Source organism: Gallinula chloropus (assembly GCF_964237585.1).
Source record: "Gallinula chloropus genome assembly, chromosome: 14".
NCBI classification, from domain to species: domain Eukaryota; kingdom Metazoa; phylum Chordata; class Aves; order Gruiformes; family Rallidae; genus Gallinula; species Gallinula chloropus.
In genome coordinates this window covers 6,495,502-6,511,710 of record NC_140099.1, presented here as the reverse complement: position 1 = coordinate 6,511,710, position 16,209 = coordinate 6,495,502, and the positions used below count along the sequence as shown (strand labels likewise).

At 48.0% G+C, this 16,209-nt stretch overlaps 1 protein-coding gene across 1 annotated transcript; it reads left to right on the top strand.

Moving 5' to 3' along the window:
• Positions 1-11,243: 11,243 nt before the first annotated feature.
• Positions 11,244-12,688, top strand: ZBTB42 (zinc finger and BTB domain containing 42; the record flags this gene model as incomplete). Its single annotated transcript, XM_084270658.1, has 1 exon — positions 11,244-12,688. The coding sequence occupies exon 1, from the start codon at positions 11,258-11,260 to the stop codon at positions 12,686-12,688; it is 1,431 nt and encodes a 476-aa protein (XP_084126784.1). The 5' UTR covers positions 11,244-11,257.
• Positions 12,689-16,209: the final 3,521 nt, after the last annotated feature.

Sequence of the window (16,209 nt, the reverse complement as noted above, 5' to 3'; positions counted from 1 at the left end):
CTGAGCCACCTCGCACCAAGGCTGCAAGAGCCTTCCCTCTCCAACCACCCTGACGCTACATGGGTGTGTGGGTCGACATCCCATCAGCCTGGACAGCAAGTCTGGGATTGGGAACTATCTCAGACACAAGCTCAAAGACAGTCTCCTGCCCGGTAAGATCTTAAGCCTCACACAGGTCATGTGGCTTAATTCATCTGGACCCGCAAGGAATGCAGGTACATCAGTGCAAGGCACCACAGGAGTGCCAGCAGCAGGCAGCAGACAGATCAGCTGGTACCCCAGCCTCCGTATGTATTTAGACAGACAGAAATGTTTTGCAACCATAATTTTTCCACAATTTGCCTAACCTTACCTCCTCTTTCCCTCTATGCTTTAAGGTAAGCAACCTTGAAAGCAGCTCCAGAAGCGGGCAGAAGCTAAATAAGAAAGTCCCAAAAAGATGTCGGGGCAGGGAGAGGTGGGAGGGAGGTACATGCCCATACGCACTGTTACCAGTCTGCCTGAAAAGAGAACTAATATCATTTGTGTGGGATTTTCCTCCCCCTCCCACAGATCAAAAGGACAGCAGCAATGCAATCTGCTGTTTGTGTAGGAAATGTGTCAGAAGAGGGAAGGAGGGGATACACATGGGAACATCTGCTCTAAGAAGCCACTTGAAAATTAACCATTTAGGTCCCGATCCAGGGAGCACCTGCCTAGCACTGAGCCTCAGTGACACTGGGGCTGTGCACTCCACAGCACCTCCTGCAAAGCCCCGGGCAAGGGTGATGAGCAAGTCTACCTCCAGCTTCCTTGCACTGGGCTCATCAGGGCAGAGCGGAGCCCTTCCTGGTGCTGCTGGGCAGGTACATGCTGGGGTCACCCCGCCAGCTGCACTGAGACGGAGAGAGTTGTGCCTGGCCAGAGTCGCTCCTCTCCATCCAGGCACACCTGGACACGTACACAGTTTGCAATTTGGCTTCCTGGGTCATTGGTGGCAAGAGCAGGGCCCGGGGGAGACAAGACAGGACTTTTTATCTCATTTGTCTATCCTGCTTTAAGCACCTCCTGCTCCCTTGCTTGTTGCTCTCTCCCTCTCTGCACGAGCTGGACCTGGCAGCCCACAGACAAAGAACCCACTGCATAAAGTTAAAGGATGAGGCAGCACATCCGGGGTTTCCTCTCCTGTCTGTGACTATTACAGGTGCCCTGGTCACTCACAGCCACCCCTTGTGCCCTTTGCATGAAAGCCAGTGTAAAATATTCGCTGACCTGGCTTTGTAACATCCCCACACACAAAGATAAGTGTGGTGGACTAAAAAAAAAAAAAAAAAAAAAAAAAAGAAAAAAAAGTGGTGTTCTTTCTTCCTTCTGTGGATAAAATTAAAAATCTCACATTGTCCCAGCGCAACGGAGTTGAGCACAAAAGGGAAAAAACAGCCCCGTGTTGTTCTAGGCCTGGAGCCAAAGCAACTTGTGTGAGTTTGTGCTGGCAGCGGCGTTCTCCGGCAGAGGGTCTGCGCTAGGCCGCAGCAGAGCCGTAACCACCGGCCCTGCCTCCCAGGTCACTGAGTCACCTTCCTGTTAGCCCCCCCGACACCCTGAAACTCCCACACACTTAAGGAAAGGTTTGGTTTAGGGCTTTTTTTTTATTCGGTGCGTACTGTAAAACGCGCCCCATGATTGCCAGTTACTACCCAGGGTGGCACACAAAAGACAGCTGTCTCTGTGAAAACATCAACTTTAACCCGCTTTTGGATGCAGTCCAACAAATCCTTTACCCACAGAAATACTTTTTACACAAGTATTTAAGTCAACAGGATTCCTTGCATGAGTAAGGGATTGTGGGATTTAGCTTTTACCCATCTTATTTTTCCAGTAAATAAAATGTACTTTTTTCAGCCTCTCTAGAGAACTTCACGATTTTTATCCTTTCGGTGCTCTTCAGGTTTTGTCTATTTCCCCAGAGCTCCCTATCACTTCAAACACTATTTAACTTGCAATTTCTTTCTTACCAATCTCTCCTCTATATAAATCTCTCTACATTTGCCCACCTTACCTGTAGACACGAGTTAAATCGGCAATTTGATCTCCTAGTTAGGAGAGAGAGATTGCTTGGATTTCTGTTTCTGCATCAGAGCCAGTCTTGGTATTGATTCTGCATCAAATGCTGGAAGAGCTGCAGGAGTTCAGGTGTAACCCCTAATAACTAACAAAACCCCCCCATATTCCAGGTGGTTTGGGGTTTTTTTTTAGTATAACTGGTTTTAAAAAGATCCATGCTTTCCTTTTCTTTCCCTGCCTTCTCACAAACCCAGTTTAAATCCTACCCCATATTCATTCCTGAGACACAGGAGAGCACCCCAGGTACAAAGGCATAGTTTGAATGCTGTTCTGGACTTCAGCTGGAGGCTACCTCTGCTTCACTCAGCTGAAAATAAGTACTTAGCCTTTTGGACTCTGGAATTAAAAGCAGACATGAGCAGCAGCACATCCCTTTGTGTATGCTGCCGGCTACACAAATCAAGGTCCCACAGTCACACAGCCAAATGGACCATCTAGGTACACCCTCAAGTCTGAGTCTTGAAGGTCAACCAGACTAATGGAGGTGTAAAAACCACAGGGGTTTGGCCCGCTGCTTCTTCTTCTGCGTCTCTCGAAATCTGTTCAGTTTTGCTTTTAGTTTAATCCATTTTTTTGTTTCCTGCAAGTGCACATCTCACTGTCGTGCCAACCTCTTCTGAACCCCCTTTGCATGCTGAACAGAGCATACTGTCACCCCTCCCACAACTGGTCCATGCATCCTGTCCTGCTCTGACCAGGTTACATCCTACCAGTGATGCCTACAGCTCCCCGGACACTGACTCCCATACCAGGTTGATTCCTTTCACTTATTGCCTGTTCCAGGCTGATGTCCAGCTAAGCATGGTGCTGAGAGTCTTCTGGAAGCCTTTTTTCCAAATGCTCTTTAATAAGTGTCACCAGGTCTGCCAGATGAGGGTGGCACTTTGCAAAAGCATCAGGAGGGCACCTTAACGAGCTGGTATTTTTTCACAAGGTTTTGCATGTTTGCTGACATCTCCACCATCCCATACTCCAAGGCCTTCCATTTCCAAGGGCAAACTTCTAAAACCCTTCCCCTCTGTGGGTCCAGGTGGAGCTCAGGCTCTTTGCTGTGCTGGAGGAGGAACTCAGTAACGTCAGCCTGGATCTCAAACTGCAGCCTGAACCCCCGATGTCATGGAGCCTGTCACTTAATTGCATGATGATGCTGGAGCAAAGTGTTCAGTATAAAATACCACCTCTGAAATCAAAACTCTTCCACAGGCAGAGAGCTCTTCCTGCAGGTAAATTCAAACCTATGCCCTAGTTTCAGGGAGTCCCTTCCCTCTTCCTACACCTTCACCCAGGCACTAAATGCTCGTCTCTCCACAGACCCAGCCGTGCAACCAGCTTTAAACATCCAACTCCACAGCCATGTTCTTAAGCTTAATGCTATTCACACATTTCAGTGATTCATTAAAACAGGAGAGTCTAATTAAGACCAAAGCTCTACATTCATTTCCAGAGCAGTAAAAGGCAAGTTATGTAAACTCGCAGCAAGTACTTCTTCTTTTACCAGAAGAGCGAGATAAAAGCATGAAACACATCCATAGGCAAAACAGCAAAGGAGGGGAGTGAAGGCTTTGGCAGACAGTACATAAAAGAAGGAAGTCTAGAAAGATATTTTTATTTGCATTCCTTATATGACATTCTCTGGACTTCCCCTCCACCTGGAATACATCAGAGGGAAGTGGAGCTACCGGTGGGATGGCTACTATACAGCCCTGAGACAGCAGCAGCTCTTTTTGACTAGAAAAGGGGTCTGTCTTGCTCTTCTGATCCCCAGCCTCTCATTTCTCTCTCCATTCCTGCTCTGAGAGGCATGGGTTTAGCACCCAGGCTCCCAGAGAACTCAAGCAGAGGATGGGGGCATGCTGAGCTCAGCTCTTCTCAGCACAGAGCTCCCGGACTCGTGCCTAAACCCTTCCCATCCAGTGCTACCTCTCTAAAAGTCCTCAGCCCAGCTTCTCTGACTAGACCAAAGAGAATGACACCAAAGGACTGAGGCACAGTGAAGATGACAGGTACCCATATTAAAGGGACACAGTATACTTAAAAACTGGTAGTATACGTACCTGGAGGCAGCAATAGTGTTTTTCATGTGAGAATTGTGGTTCCTTAAGCCCAGGAGGCCGTTCCAGTAACGAAGGACAGCACAAAATAGATATGCAGGGGTGAGGAAAGAAGAAAACATTCAGGGAGGGTAGGGAAGTGGGCTAGAACATACCACTGTGAGTGCTCCAAATTACAGAGGGTCTTGAAGGTGGGAACAAGGAGCTTGGGGTTGATTTGCTATGTAATAAAGGGATAAACAGTGGAGGTGATTGCTATAGCTATCTGGAGGCGTTTGAGAGGGCAGAAGGGAGCATCACTAATCCCAACATCAAAGAGATTGTAGCAGCGATGGTGTGAACTGTGTAGCCCATGAAGATTTGAGTACAGGGAATGGAGAAAAGTGAGTTTGTAATTTTGGGGGGTTTTAACCACATCTGAGATGCTGATGCTTGTTTATATTTGCTCTGGCTGGGTTGATTTGAAAACCTTATGGAAAAGCAAACATCAAGAGAAGACTGAGATTATATGCCACACACTTTTATGCCCTGAGATGTATCGAATGAGGTTCACAACACTTGTTGTAAGAATACGTTTGGCCAACCCCATGAGACCCAAGAGAGGATCTTGCTTAGGAGATGTCTTACAGGCAGTGAGAGAGGTACACCCAGCACCACCTTACAAAGCTCAAGTTAATAGTTTGAAGTAAAATTGATTTATCCTGGGACAAAACATTTTCTGAGGAACTGGCACCAGAACATCACTAACACTAAGCCCTTTATTCTAGGTTGCATTTTCGCTTAGCAAAGATTTCTATTGTGAGATTTCCCAGTCCTCATCTAGAAAAACACTTCTGCAGTATTTAGCTCTGTTTTCTTCTGGGAGTTACTAAAATAAGGTGCATTGTTAGCATGGTGTATTATTTGCTTACAAATAAAGCGACACCAATTAAGAATCTCCCTTAATAGAAAACTAGTAACTCTACACTAGACCCTACCAGTGGTACTCAGATTTTCTGAGAATACATCAGCTTCTGATTTAAAGACCTTTGTCTGAGCCTGATAAATCTTATGCCTGGTCCCAAAGCAGACATCAATTTTGTCTCTTACTGTCCAGTGGTATTTATGGCCTCCCATTGCCACTCTCTATATATCCTGCTACAAACTTCTATACACCTGTTAATTTATACCTCAGGCTTTCAGATTTCCTTCCTAGGGATGGATAGCTAAATAAATAAAACAAGTATCAAAAAGGAAATAACTTAATTGTGTTACATTTTTAAAAGTGAATGTATATTATGCTCTGAATGCACCAAAGAAAATCCAAGAAACATTAAAAGATTGCTATTAACAGGGGAGGAGAAGAGAAAAAAAACCCCATGTTCTCAAAGAGGAGACCATGCCTTATCAATGCCATGTGAATCTGTCACCACTGCAAACCAAGAAGTGTGCTCCCTTTAGAGAAAGAAAAAAGAAAGGGATTTCTAAAGGCTGAGGAAGTACCCTCATTTACCATTTCTAGGAATCCAGAACACGGCAGATTGTAACAAAAACCACCAGAAGTTGAGGGTTAGGCAAGCTGAGGGAAAACTGTAGAAGATGGATAACTGAGAGGAGGCTGTCTCCCAGCTGCTGACAGGGGAGCTCAAGTACAGGTGTGACATTAAATGCCTGGCTGGTTCACACAGGGATGCTGCAAGCTCTTGCTGTGGAGTGGAACGTGACTTGCACCAGTGGTACTTCTGCAGAGCCCTTTCCGCTCTCAGTGCCCGTCGCTAGATGGGTGTACCCTTACTGACAGCCCTGTTACAGAGCCTACAGCGAGCTCATCTGCAATTAACACGTGCAGCTATGTGCCTACCTGTTTGGTGGGATGATCTGACAATGGAGATGTGAGGCCATAGCTGCCACAATATAGATGCTCACAAATACCGCGGTGCACACACACAGGGTCTCGTTATCAGGGAGAAAGGAGCAGAACAGTGATGAAACAAATAGGACTCAGCCTAGCATACCACTCAGGAGACTGACTGCAATACGGGCTTTGATTAACGTCTGGAATGGCAATAGGGCAAGTTAATGCTTCCTTGAGTCTTAGATAACGTGCTTGAAAAGATCTTTGGGAAGGTCATGCCCACTTTTATGACTTGGCTGTGACTGGAGGAACCCCCCAAATGATGACCTTGGTTTTCACTACAGGGGTAAGTGCTGGAGAAGATTTCAAATCAGGGAAGACTCATAGGTGCCAATGGCAGATCCTTCCCTTAACACCAGAGGACTCAGCATCCTGGGATTGAATTCCTCCCTGTTCCAGATAAATGAACCTTTGGAAAAGTTTGGAAGAACTTCTGCAAATAAACCTCGCTATGACCAATGCACTGAAAATATCTTCAATCCCTGCAGGTATCAAACGATCTCAGGACCCGACTCTCCTTACAAAACCCAACTGTACTACCACAAAGATGATGCCCTACACCCAAAAAAAAAAAACCAACCCCACAAACCAACGACATAAAAGGACTGAAATCATGTAGGAACAAACACAAAGAGGCTTCTGCCCAGTGCGGTGAGAGAGAAAATGATTAAATCGCATGAAAAACCTGTTGCTACCACTTCTGCATTTGGCCAACAAAGAGGGCTAGAGAGGCCCCACTTGGTAAATATATACTCTTGTTGGATCAAAGGAGTAAGTATGGAAGCAAGTCCTCAGGCTTTATGGACCTGATCCAGTTGGTTTTTCTACTAATTTCTGTGGGCTTTGGCTGGTGTCCAGGCAGCATAAAAACCAGGAGCGGGGCTAGCCTTGCTTGGTAAATGACAGCCCTGCCAGCACCACGGATTTTTACTCTCTCTGCCCTAAATCTGGGCTTTCTGCTCAACTCTCAAAGACTCCACAAGCAGCAAAAACACGACAGCCAGGAACATTTTAGCTGGGTCTGTTCCTGGGTCCAGCTACACAAGGACACCCAACAGAGGGGTTCCCGATGCCTTCCATCCGTCCCCCTCCACGTTGGGCCACCTCATGTTCGGCGGAGTGATGGTCGTGATCTCCCTCGGAGCACGGACGTTGGTTGCAGAGTTTCCTATCGGCCGAGCAGCTGCTGCTTGGCTCCGTTCCCTCGGGAAGGGCTGAAAACGGAGCCTCTTCTCTGCTCCCTGGTAGGGGAGCCTTCAGCTGCAAAGGGCTCGGGGCCCCGAGCGATGAAAGCAGACGGTTTGCTTACCATGTTGGTGCTTCCACCAGGGCCTTGAGGAACACAGGAGCTCCCAGAATAAAGCTTCTGGGGCAGCTCTTCCTGTTGCCTTGCCTCCTGTAATCACTTTGGGCTTGTTTACATTAGAGAGTTGTACTACCAGTATTTTATACAACCGTAGTAAAATCAGTACAACACCTGTATTGTATCTATCGGTGCCTCGGCGTGAAGGTGAGTGTAGTGTTTCGGAGTCCTGGAAAAGCAAGCCAACGATGTGCAAAATGGATACCCAGAGAAAACGGGCACGCTGTTGTGTCTTCTGACACCGCAAACTCAATAATGACTGCAGACTCACTGTGAAATTGTAATCGGTTTACTAAAAATGAGACACTACTAGACTGTAGACAATTAGTCCTACCTTACAGAGCCCAAACAGGAGTTATTATAGCTTTGGATCTTTTTCTAATCTTTTCTCCCCTTATTATTAAAGAAGGGAGGGGGGAAAATGAACAAGGAATCACACAAAGTAAGGGATTTATGCCAAGCAGCATAATTCACACGAATACAAGAGACTGCCTAACATCGCCAGCATACAAAGACAGCAGAACTCTCTAAGTCGACACATCCACACAGAGTAACTTAATGGAAACTGCACTTGCTCTGTGGGGAAGAAATTGCTCCACTTTTGGTAGAGCCTGTTGTATCAGGCTGCGGCTGCAGGATAATGCTGTCTTTAAAAGGACAGAGAGCTCCCGTTCCCCGATCGCGTCTGCGATCGCGGACAAATAGATAAAGCTCTGGGCTTCACTGAATGGTGACAGATTTAACCCTAGGACCTTTAACTCTTTCGCTGGAGCTGGGCACCTCCATATTCTGGGCTGGAGTTTCCCAGTTTGAACGCTGCGGATGATAGTATTGCAAATACCTGAGAAGGGCTTTGTGACCATGCAGACAGTAATGCCCCAAACCCACCCAAATACCCTGGCATTTGCTGCCAACAGAGTTGAATAGCTGAGGTCTGTGGGAGAAAAGTGGCTTCAGCAATGCAGACCGATTGCTGTGACAAAGAGACTAAAGACAAAACATCAACGATGGGATTAAATTAGTAACAAATATATAAAAATGAGTAGAAGTGGCATTTTTTGGTGCTAGTGCTGTGTTGGAGAAGACACACTTTTAAAGAAAAGTTGCTGTTCTCCTGCGGGTATCATGATCTAGCCCAGGCAGTTTAGGGGGAGGATGGGAAAGGAGTTTCCCTGCTTTACTCGCAGGTGAAGCGCGGGCCGGAGCTCCGACGGGCACCACGCACCGGGGCTGCGGGAGGGCTCTGATGAGACCCCAGTGCTGACGCTCCGCTCTCCCCCTCCACGGACACAGCACCTTCAAACTCATCCCGTTATCCCTTTCAAGGGCAGCAAAACCCCCCAAACCTAGACCCGGAGCCCAAATCCATCCCTTTACGTCTGCCCTCTTCCTCCCCTCCCGGTGCTGTTGCAGCCCGGAGGCTCCCGGGACAGCTCACGGCAGGGATATTCCAACCCACAAAACCCCTGCCCCGCGTCCCGGCTTCCAGCGGGGCCAGGGAGGCACCCGGGGCTCCCGCAGCCGGAGTTTGGCGGCTGATTTCAGTGGCGGCCGCCGAGTCTGACCCCGGGCGCTGCGGGGAAAACCGCGGCCGGGCCCGGGCCCCGCCCGCCGGCCCCGCGCTGCTCCGCTGCCCGCCTCCGAAGGCGCTCACTTTTGATGGGATTACAGCTAATTAAAATTTAAAATTCAAATCAACTTTCGAAAAGGTCATCTTGAAAAATCCGTAGGCATCTGGTATTTATCAGCTGACGCGCAACTAAAGATAAAACGGGGGGGTTAGGGGGCGGGGGGGGGGGTGCAGCGCGTTGCCTCTCACCCCAGCTCCCCCCCCTCACCCACCCATTCCCCGCGGGGCAGGCGCCGCGCAACTCCCGCAGCCGCGCTTGTTCCTCCCTCCTCCCCCGCAATCGGTTCTTTCACGGGCGCGGAGGCGGCTCTAGTGTCCGCCGGGGCTGCCCACCCCTCCGCGGCACGTCGGGCTGCAGCGGGCGGGCGTGCGCGCCCTCTCCTCCGCGGCGGCGCAGCGGAGTTGGGAGCGGGACGGCGGCGCTGCCAATGCAGCGGCCGGGAGGGGAGGAGGAAGGGGAGGAGGAGGAGGAGGAGGAGAAGTGGAGGGGGGGGGGGGGGGAGGAGGGCACAGCCGGCAACGCGCACCGGCCGCCGCCGGCAGGGCTGGCCGGGGCGGCGGGGGCTATTGTGTGCACCAGACGGGGACACACACGCACACACACACACCCGCGGCTCGGAGGGAAAGTATCGCGAGAGCGGCCGGCTAACAACCTGCTCCACAACGCCGCCGCGCCGCCGGCCCCGCGCCGCACCCGCGGAGCGCCGCGCACCGCCGCGCACATGCGGACGCCGAGCCCCGCCGCCGCACGCCGGTAAGTGCGGGGTGAGCCGGCCGGGAGGACGAACCCCGCACCCCCCCTTCCCCAGCCTGCGAGGGGAAAGTCTTCCCTGCAAAGTTGGGGAGCGCGGCTGTAAAGGGGGGGGGGGGGTGTGTTTCTCAGAAAGCGGCTCCGCGGTGTTACCCCCCTCCCCCGCCCCGCGGAGCCGGGCGCCGGCGAAGGTCACCGCGGCGGGCTGCGGGGAGCAACTTTGCGGGCGGGAGGTGGGGTCCGGGGGGGTGGAGGTAGGGGGGGGGGGTTGGGGAGGAGGGGAACGACGGCGGCGGGGACACGGCGACGGGGACGAGCTCGGGGCAAGTTTGTGGGATTTAATCGCGGGCTATAAATGGGGCTGCTGGAACTTTAAAAGGCAGCAAGCTGTGGTTGGCTGGTAGCGAGATTTGGAGTAACATATGGCATTAAAAGGCGCACAGCTGGAGGTAGCATTTCCATCGCAGTGAAGTCAGAGCAGCTGACTCTCCAGCTTGCGGTGTAATTAGCAAACCGAGCACTCCTCCTTCCCTCCCTCCCTCCCTCCCGCCTGCCTCTCTCTCTCCCTCCCTCTCTCTCTCCCTCCCTCCCTCCCGCCGCGCCTCGCTCGCACTCGCGCACGCACCCGCGCTCCCTCCTGCCCGCCCGGCTCCGCGCCCGCGGCCGGCTCCGCCGCGCCCCGCGGGAAGGTAAGCGCCCGGCCGCGGCAGGTAGCCGGCTGCAGCCTCAACCCTGCCCTCTCGCTGCCCTCACGCCGCTTGTTTTCCCTCTTGGCTTTTAATAACTTCAAGGAAAACTTTTTCCCTTTATTCCCAACCCTCCCCCCCGTACCCCTTCGCGTGCGGGTCCCGGGGTCGGGGCCGCTTCTCCCCGCTCCGTGTCCCCCCCACACACACACCCCGCTCCGTCCCTGCAAAAACGCCGCTTCCCCAGCGCCAGCCGCGACTGTTTTGTTGTGATTCGGTGCATAACGACTGAGGATAAAGTTTAAATGTGCGTGTGTGTATGTGCGTGACGTGGGTAATATGCTTTATTAAAAGATGCCCCGAGTTCGCGCTGCTGGGAGGACAGCCTGGGAGTTTGTGTTGGTTTAGGGTGGGTTTTTATTTTGGCGGGGTGGTGGTGGTGGGGTGGGGAGTAGTGCTTTCTTCCTCTTTAATTTTATTAAAGTGCTAGTGGGAGAAACAAAGGTTGGAGGGGCTGCTGCTTTGCTAGCTTTTGTTTACTCACAATCAAGTTTTTCCTGTTCAGAGCAGGTGCGAAAGGATGAGAAGCATGTTGTGTTGTTTTTTAACCCCCCCCCCCAATAAAACTATTACAGACAATTAACAGTAAACGTTATCTCCAAGGCTGTTTCTTTGGCTTGTGTTACCAAAAAGCCGATCTGTTTGTTACAGCTGCTAGGAGGCTTTAGTTTACAGTAGCATTCAAGTTTTTCCTGTTTTGAACAGGTTATGAAGGAAGAATGGAGTTTCCAGACCATAGCCGCCAGTTGCTGCAGTGTCTGAGTCAGCAGCGTCACCAGGGCTTCCTGTGTGACTGTACTGTTTTAGTTGGAGAAGCTCAATTCAGAGCTCACAGAGCCGTTCTTGCCTCTTGCAGTATGTACTTCCATCTTTTCTACAGGGACCAGTTAGACAAAAGGGATATTGTGCATCTGAACAGTGACATTGTCACAGCCCCTGCCTTCAGCCTGCTGCTCGAATTCATGTACGAGGGAAAGCTGGAATTCAACAGTCTCCCGGTGGAAGATGTGCTGGCTGCGGCTAGCTACCTTCACATGTATGACATTGTGAAAGTCTGCAAGGGCAAGTTGAAAGATAAAGAATTGTGTTCGGAAGAGAAGATTAATGATGAGGCGGCTGGTTTGGAGAAAGCGGAGCATTTTCTAGATGCCGGAGTGCCCCTGGTCCACGAGTTTGACCCAGGAAACAAACAAAAATTCAGCGTTGCAGAATACGAGAGAGCAGCAGGCAAAGAAAAGGTCAGCAGTCACCCTGCCTGGTCCTCTGATCATATAAGTGTCAGCTCTGTGCCGACAGAGGCAGAACCATGCGCCGCAGCAGCTGGAAAAACAAAGGCTAATGTCAATAGTTCCACAGGACCTTTGTCCCAAAGGTCTGTTAACCATCCCCTGGCTTCGAGTGATGTGGACTGTGCGCTGGATTTGTCTTTCAAGCCCGTGCCGGGGAGAGATTCCTTACACCCCTCCTATGTCTTTGGACAGCTGGCTTCCGACAGCCAGCAGCAGGGTACCGAGCCACTTGTTAAAGATGAACAAGACTTGCTGTCAGATCAGGAGGACGGCGAAGCCAGGAGTCCGGAGAGTCAGCATTTTGGGAATTCAGCCAAAAGCTTAGTGACAGGGTTAGGACACATGTTCGCGGGGAATGGCAGCTCTCATGCCCGAGAGGAGGATATAGATCAAGAGCGAGACGAGAGCGAGGACGACATGGATTCGTCGGACATCTCCTCCTCGGGCATTCTCGTGCCTCCAGGGCATATCTGCATTTGCCCCCTCTGTAGCAAGGTGTTCCCGAGCCCGCACATCCTTCAGCTGCACCTGAGCTCTCACTTCCGCGACAGGGACGGCTCCCGGACCCGCCTGTCCCCCGACGGGTCCGTCCCCACTTGTACCCTCTGCGGAAAGACTTTTTCGTGCATGTACACGTTAAAGAGGCACGAGAGGACTCACTCTGGGGAGAAGCCCTACACCTGCGGCCAGTGCGGAAAGAGCTTCCAGTATTCCCACAACCTCAGCCGCCACGCCGTGGTGCACACCAGGGAAAAGCCCCACGGGTGCAAGTGGTGTGAGAGACGCTTCACGCAGTCTGGGGATTTGTACAGACATATCCGCAAATTTCATTGTGGCCTTGTGAAGTCCTTGGTTGTCTGAGATGCGTGACTATGATGTTGTTTTGTTGGTTTGGTTTTGGTTTTGTTGGGGTTGTTTGTTTTTTTTTTTAAATCTCCACCCCTGCCCTTTAAAACGAAATAGGAAAGAAAAAAAAAAAGAGGCAGCATCTGAATCTTAATTTCCCCCGTTCCTTTATTTTATTTTGGTGATATTCACTTCAGGTATATGATCTTTAAAAGATGCAGAGGTATACACACTCCAGAGGCCTTTTAATGCAGTCCTCCCACCTCTCCCATCTCCCCCCTTCCCCTCCCGCCCTCCCTTCCCAGCACTGTCCTTTAGGTCTTCTCTTGCGCACCCATGTTACATTATTAATGTGAAATGATCTAAGTAATTCTGCAGTGATTTAGCAGCTGTTTTCACGCTGGAGTACTTGCTTCGTGGTTGGGGGGGGGGTTGTTTCTTTCAAAAACATAATCGGCAAATTCTGGAGAAAAATTTGGATTCCATTAAGCTCCCCTAAATGCTCTCTGCGTATGGCATAGCAACATCCAAAGAGGTGAACTATGATTTAAATACATTTCAGCGTAGAGAAACTTGTCCATGTATTGCAGAGTTCATCAGCCATGCTCTTATTTTATAGAGCTAGGCGTAGACCTTAAATTTGCCCCAGTTATAAAGGGGGTTGAGGATTCCTGGCTGCATCTTTGGTACTGGTCATCTTTTTATTCTCTTGATTGTATTAGAGTAATTCTCCCATTGGTCCTGAAATCTGAATGAGAAGTTTTTGCCTCGGGACTTGACTTAATTTTTTCCCTTCCCTCCCATCCTCCTCTGTGGACTGACCTACTGAAAAAGCTGCTTTTGAGCATAAAACGTGGATGGAAAAACTCTTTTTTTTCTATCTGCAGCGGATTCACTCCTGAAATGCTGAAGGATGCATGCTAGGACCTAGGAAAAATCATGAGATAGGTGAATATTTTCATTCTCATATTGGCACCCGGGGACTGATCCTGTTCCCACTGAGGGGGCACAGCAGCCCCAAAGTGGCTGAATAACCCGTCTCAGACACTCCAGGAGCCTGATACTCAGTTCAAGGCAATTCATACCTGTGTGTTAGGGGATGCCCTGCTATCTTGCCCGAAAAACTTTGCTGCTACGTTAAAAATCAGTAGCTCATCATTTTATTTATTATGGAGTTGGTGATGCCCTCCGGGCCAAATTCTGTGCAATTGCCCACCTTCTGAAGAAGGGAAGGGCCGGAGGGAAAAAACGTTACCCAACTTTTTCCCCCCACGTTCCACCTTCTCGGGGCAGGTTTGGGGGTATTTTGAGGTGGGTTTTTTAAGTTTGTTTGTAAACCGAGGCTGCCTGTAACTATAACCAGTTTTACTCCACAAATAGCTCAGTTACTTGCCTACTAGAGAGCATCCTTTGGTCTGTGCATGTCAGTAACTATCAGATTATTCCCTTCCAGTCAGATTACCCAGTCAAGGTACATGTACACGGACTGAAATATAATAATAATAATATCTGAGGGTTTGGAATATCATTCTGCTGCGTTAGTGTTGCTTCACCAGCTTTCTTGACACTCCTGGAGTTGTTTTGTGAAACTTAAGTGTTTATTTTTAAATTAATTTAAAGCACTGAGTTAGATTATTTTTTAAAGTTGTGCTTAAAATACTGTATTTCATCTTATGAAGAAAAAAAAAAAATTCCCAATGCCTTCCCCTTCTGGTCCAAAACCTGAGCACTACCTACATAAATAATATGGGGTTCATAATTTTTTATTATTATTATTTTTAAAAATAAGTACTTCCTCTTCTAAAGGAAATCAGGATTGTTACAGCCTCCTCTTGTTATTCATCTCTTAAACTATGAATGTACATGTAATGTGAAATTTTGCTTCTATTTATAGTTTTGGGTTTCGTTGTTTTCAGCCTAATTTCTTGACTGTAAAATATTTTTGCTCAACCTGTTACATATGAAAGTTGTGGGAGAGTACTGTATCTTGAACATAAGTGGCTTTGGTACTGTGGTCTTATTCTACTTAATCAGTTTTTTTCTTATTTTTTTTCCTTCCTCCTTTTTGCTGTGATTGGAAATAGCACTGAACAAAATCTACTAAAATTAAGTTATTTTTCTTTCTACTAAAATTAAGTTATTTTTTTCTCCTGAAGATACTTGATATAGTATTTATTAGATTTTTTTTTTTGAAGTGGAATTATTACTGTTAATCTATTTCAAAACTAGTTAATTTACACTTCACTTTAAATTTAGTAACGGTGGGTTTTGCATGTTGAACTACATGTAAAGAGTTTATCATAGAGTCAGCATTACTGAAGCTGGTAATCTTAATTTTGCATACTTGTGACACTTTTTTGCATTTCAGTCTTCAGTTACTGTGGGGTTTTATTTTGTTGTTGTGGGTTTTGGTTTGTTTGGGGGGGTTGTATTTTTTATTTTTTAGGAGATCATAAAATAGGATGTGCCATAAGAACATCACTAGCGTATGGAGCAGGGAAAAGCTGAAACAAGATTGTGTCTGATCTTAGTATAGAAATAATTCATTAAACTGATTCTATGAGCATGCTCTGTACTGCAGTGAATATGGGGCAAAAGTGGTTTGGTTTTTGTTTTTTTCAAAGAGAAAAAAAGAGACTTTCTCATCCTTAACTACACCATGAACACGCTGTTCTCATAGTCTGGTATTTGTGTTCCCACTCCTCATAGCTTGAATTTCTAAAGTAAAAAAAAAAAATACATGTTTGCACTTATTTTTGTTCTTAAGGTGACTTTTCCCCCCCCCCCCCCCGTCTCTCTGTGTGTCTCTTAAGTTGCAATAGGTTGGTTCATGTTTTCGAAATGGTTCATGACTCTACAGAGAAGTACTAAAAACATTGCACACTTAACGCTCCTCTCTTCATAAACTATTTCACCGTGGGGCAGTTACTGTCTCTGTAGGGAGACAGCCCTGCTCTGCATTTTAAACACTGGATTTGTCTTCTACTACAAACAAATACTGTGAAGTTAATGTTAAAAAAAAAAAAAAAAAAGAAAAAAAAGGAAAAAAAATCATTGATATTTTTAATTGTTTTTAATCTTGGTGCAGTTCAGATTAAATATGTATATTTAAAGACACTAATTTTTGTGGGAGAGTTTTATAGTATACAGTATGTAGAAAAGCTATTGGAATGGAATATATTTTATAAAAACGTTCTATCACTGTTTTATAGTGAGCTATTTTTTCTTCAGTGTTAGTGTAATAACTGTTAGTCTAGATACGACAATCGCAGGAAGAGTGATTCAAGCTACTGTTAGCGCTTAGTTTTGCGTGGAGTTCTGTTTGCAACTGTATTGGTTATGTGCTGTACAATGTGACAATCGTGACTAGGATTGTTGTCTTTATAAATTTACACAAAATAAAACGTGCTAGAGTTGTAAGCTTGAGCCTCCTCCTCCTCCTCCTCCCCCTCCCTTCAGTGGAAGGGGTCTGGTGTTTGGGGTGGTGGTTGTTATGTATTTGTGAGTAGTATTTATTCTTTTTATTTTAGTATTGA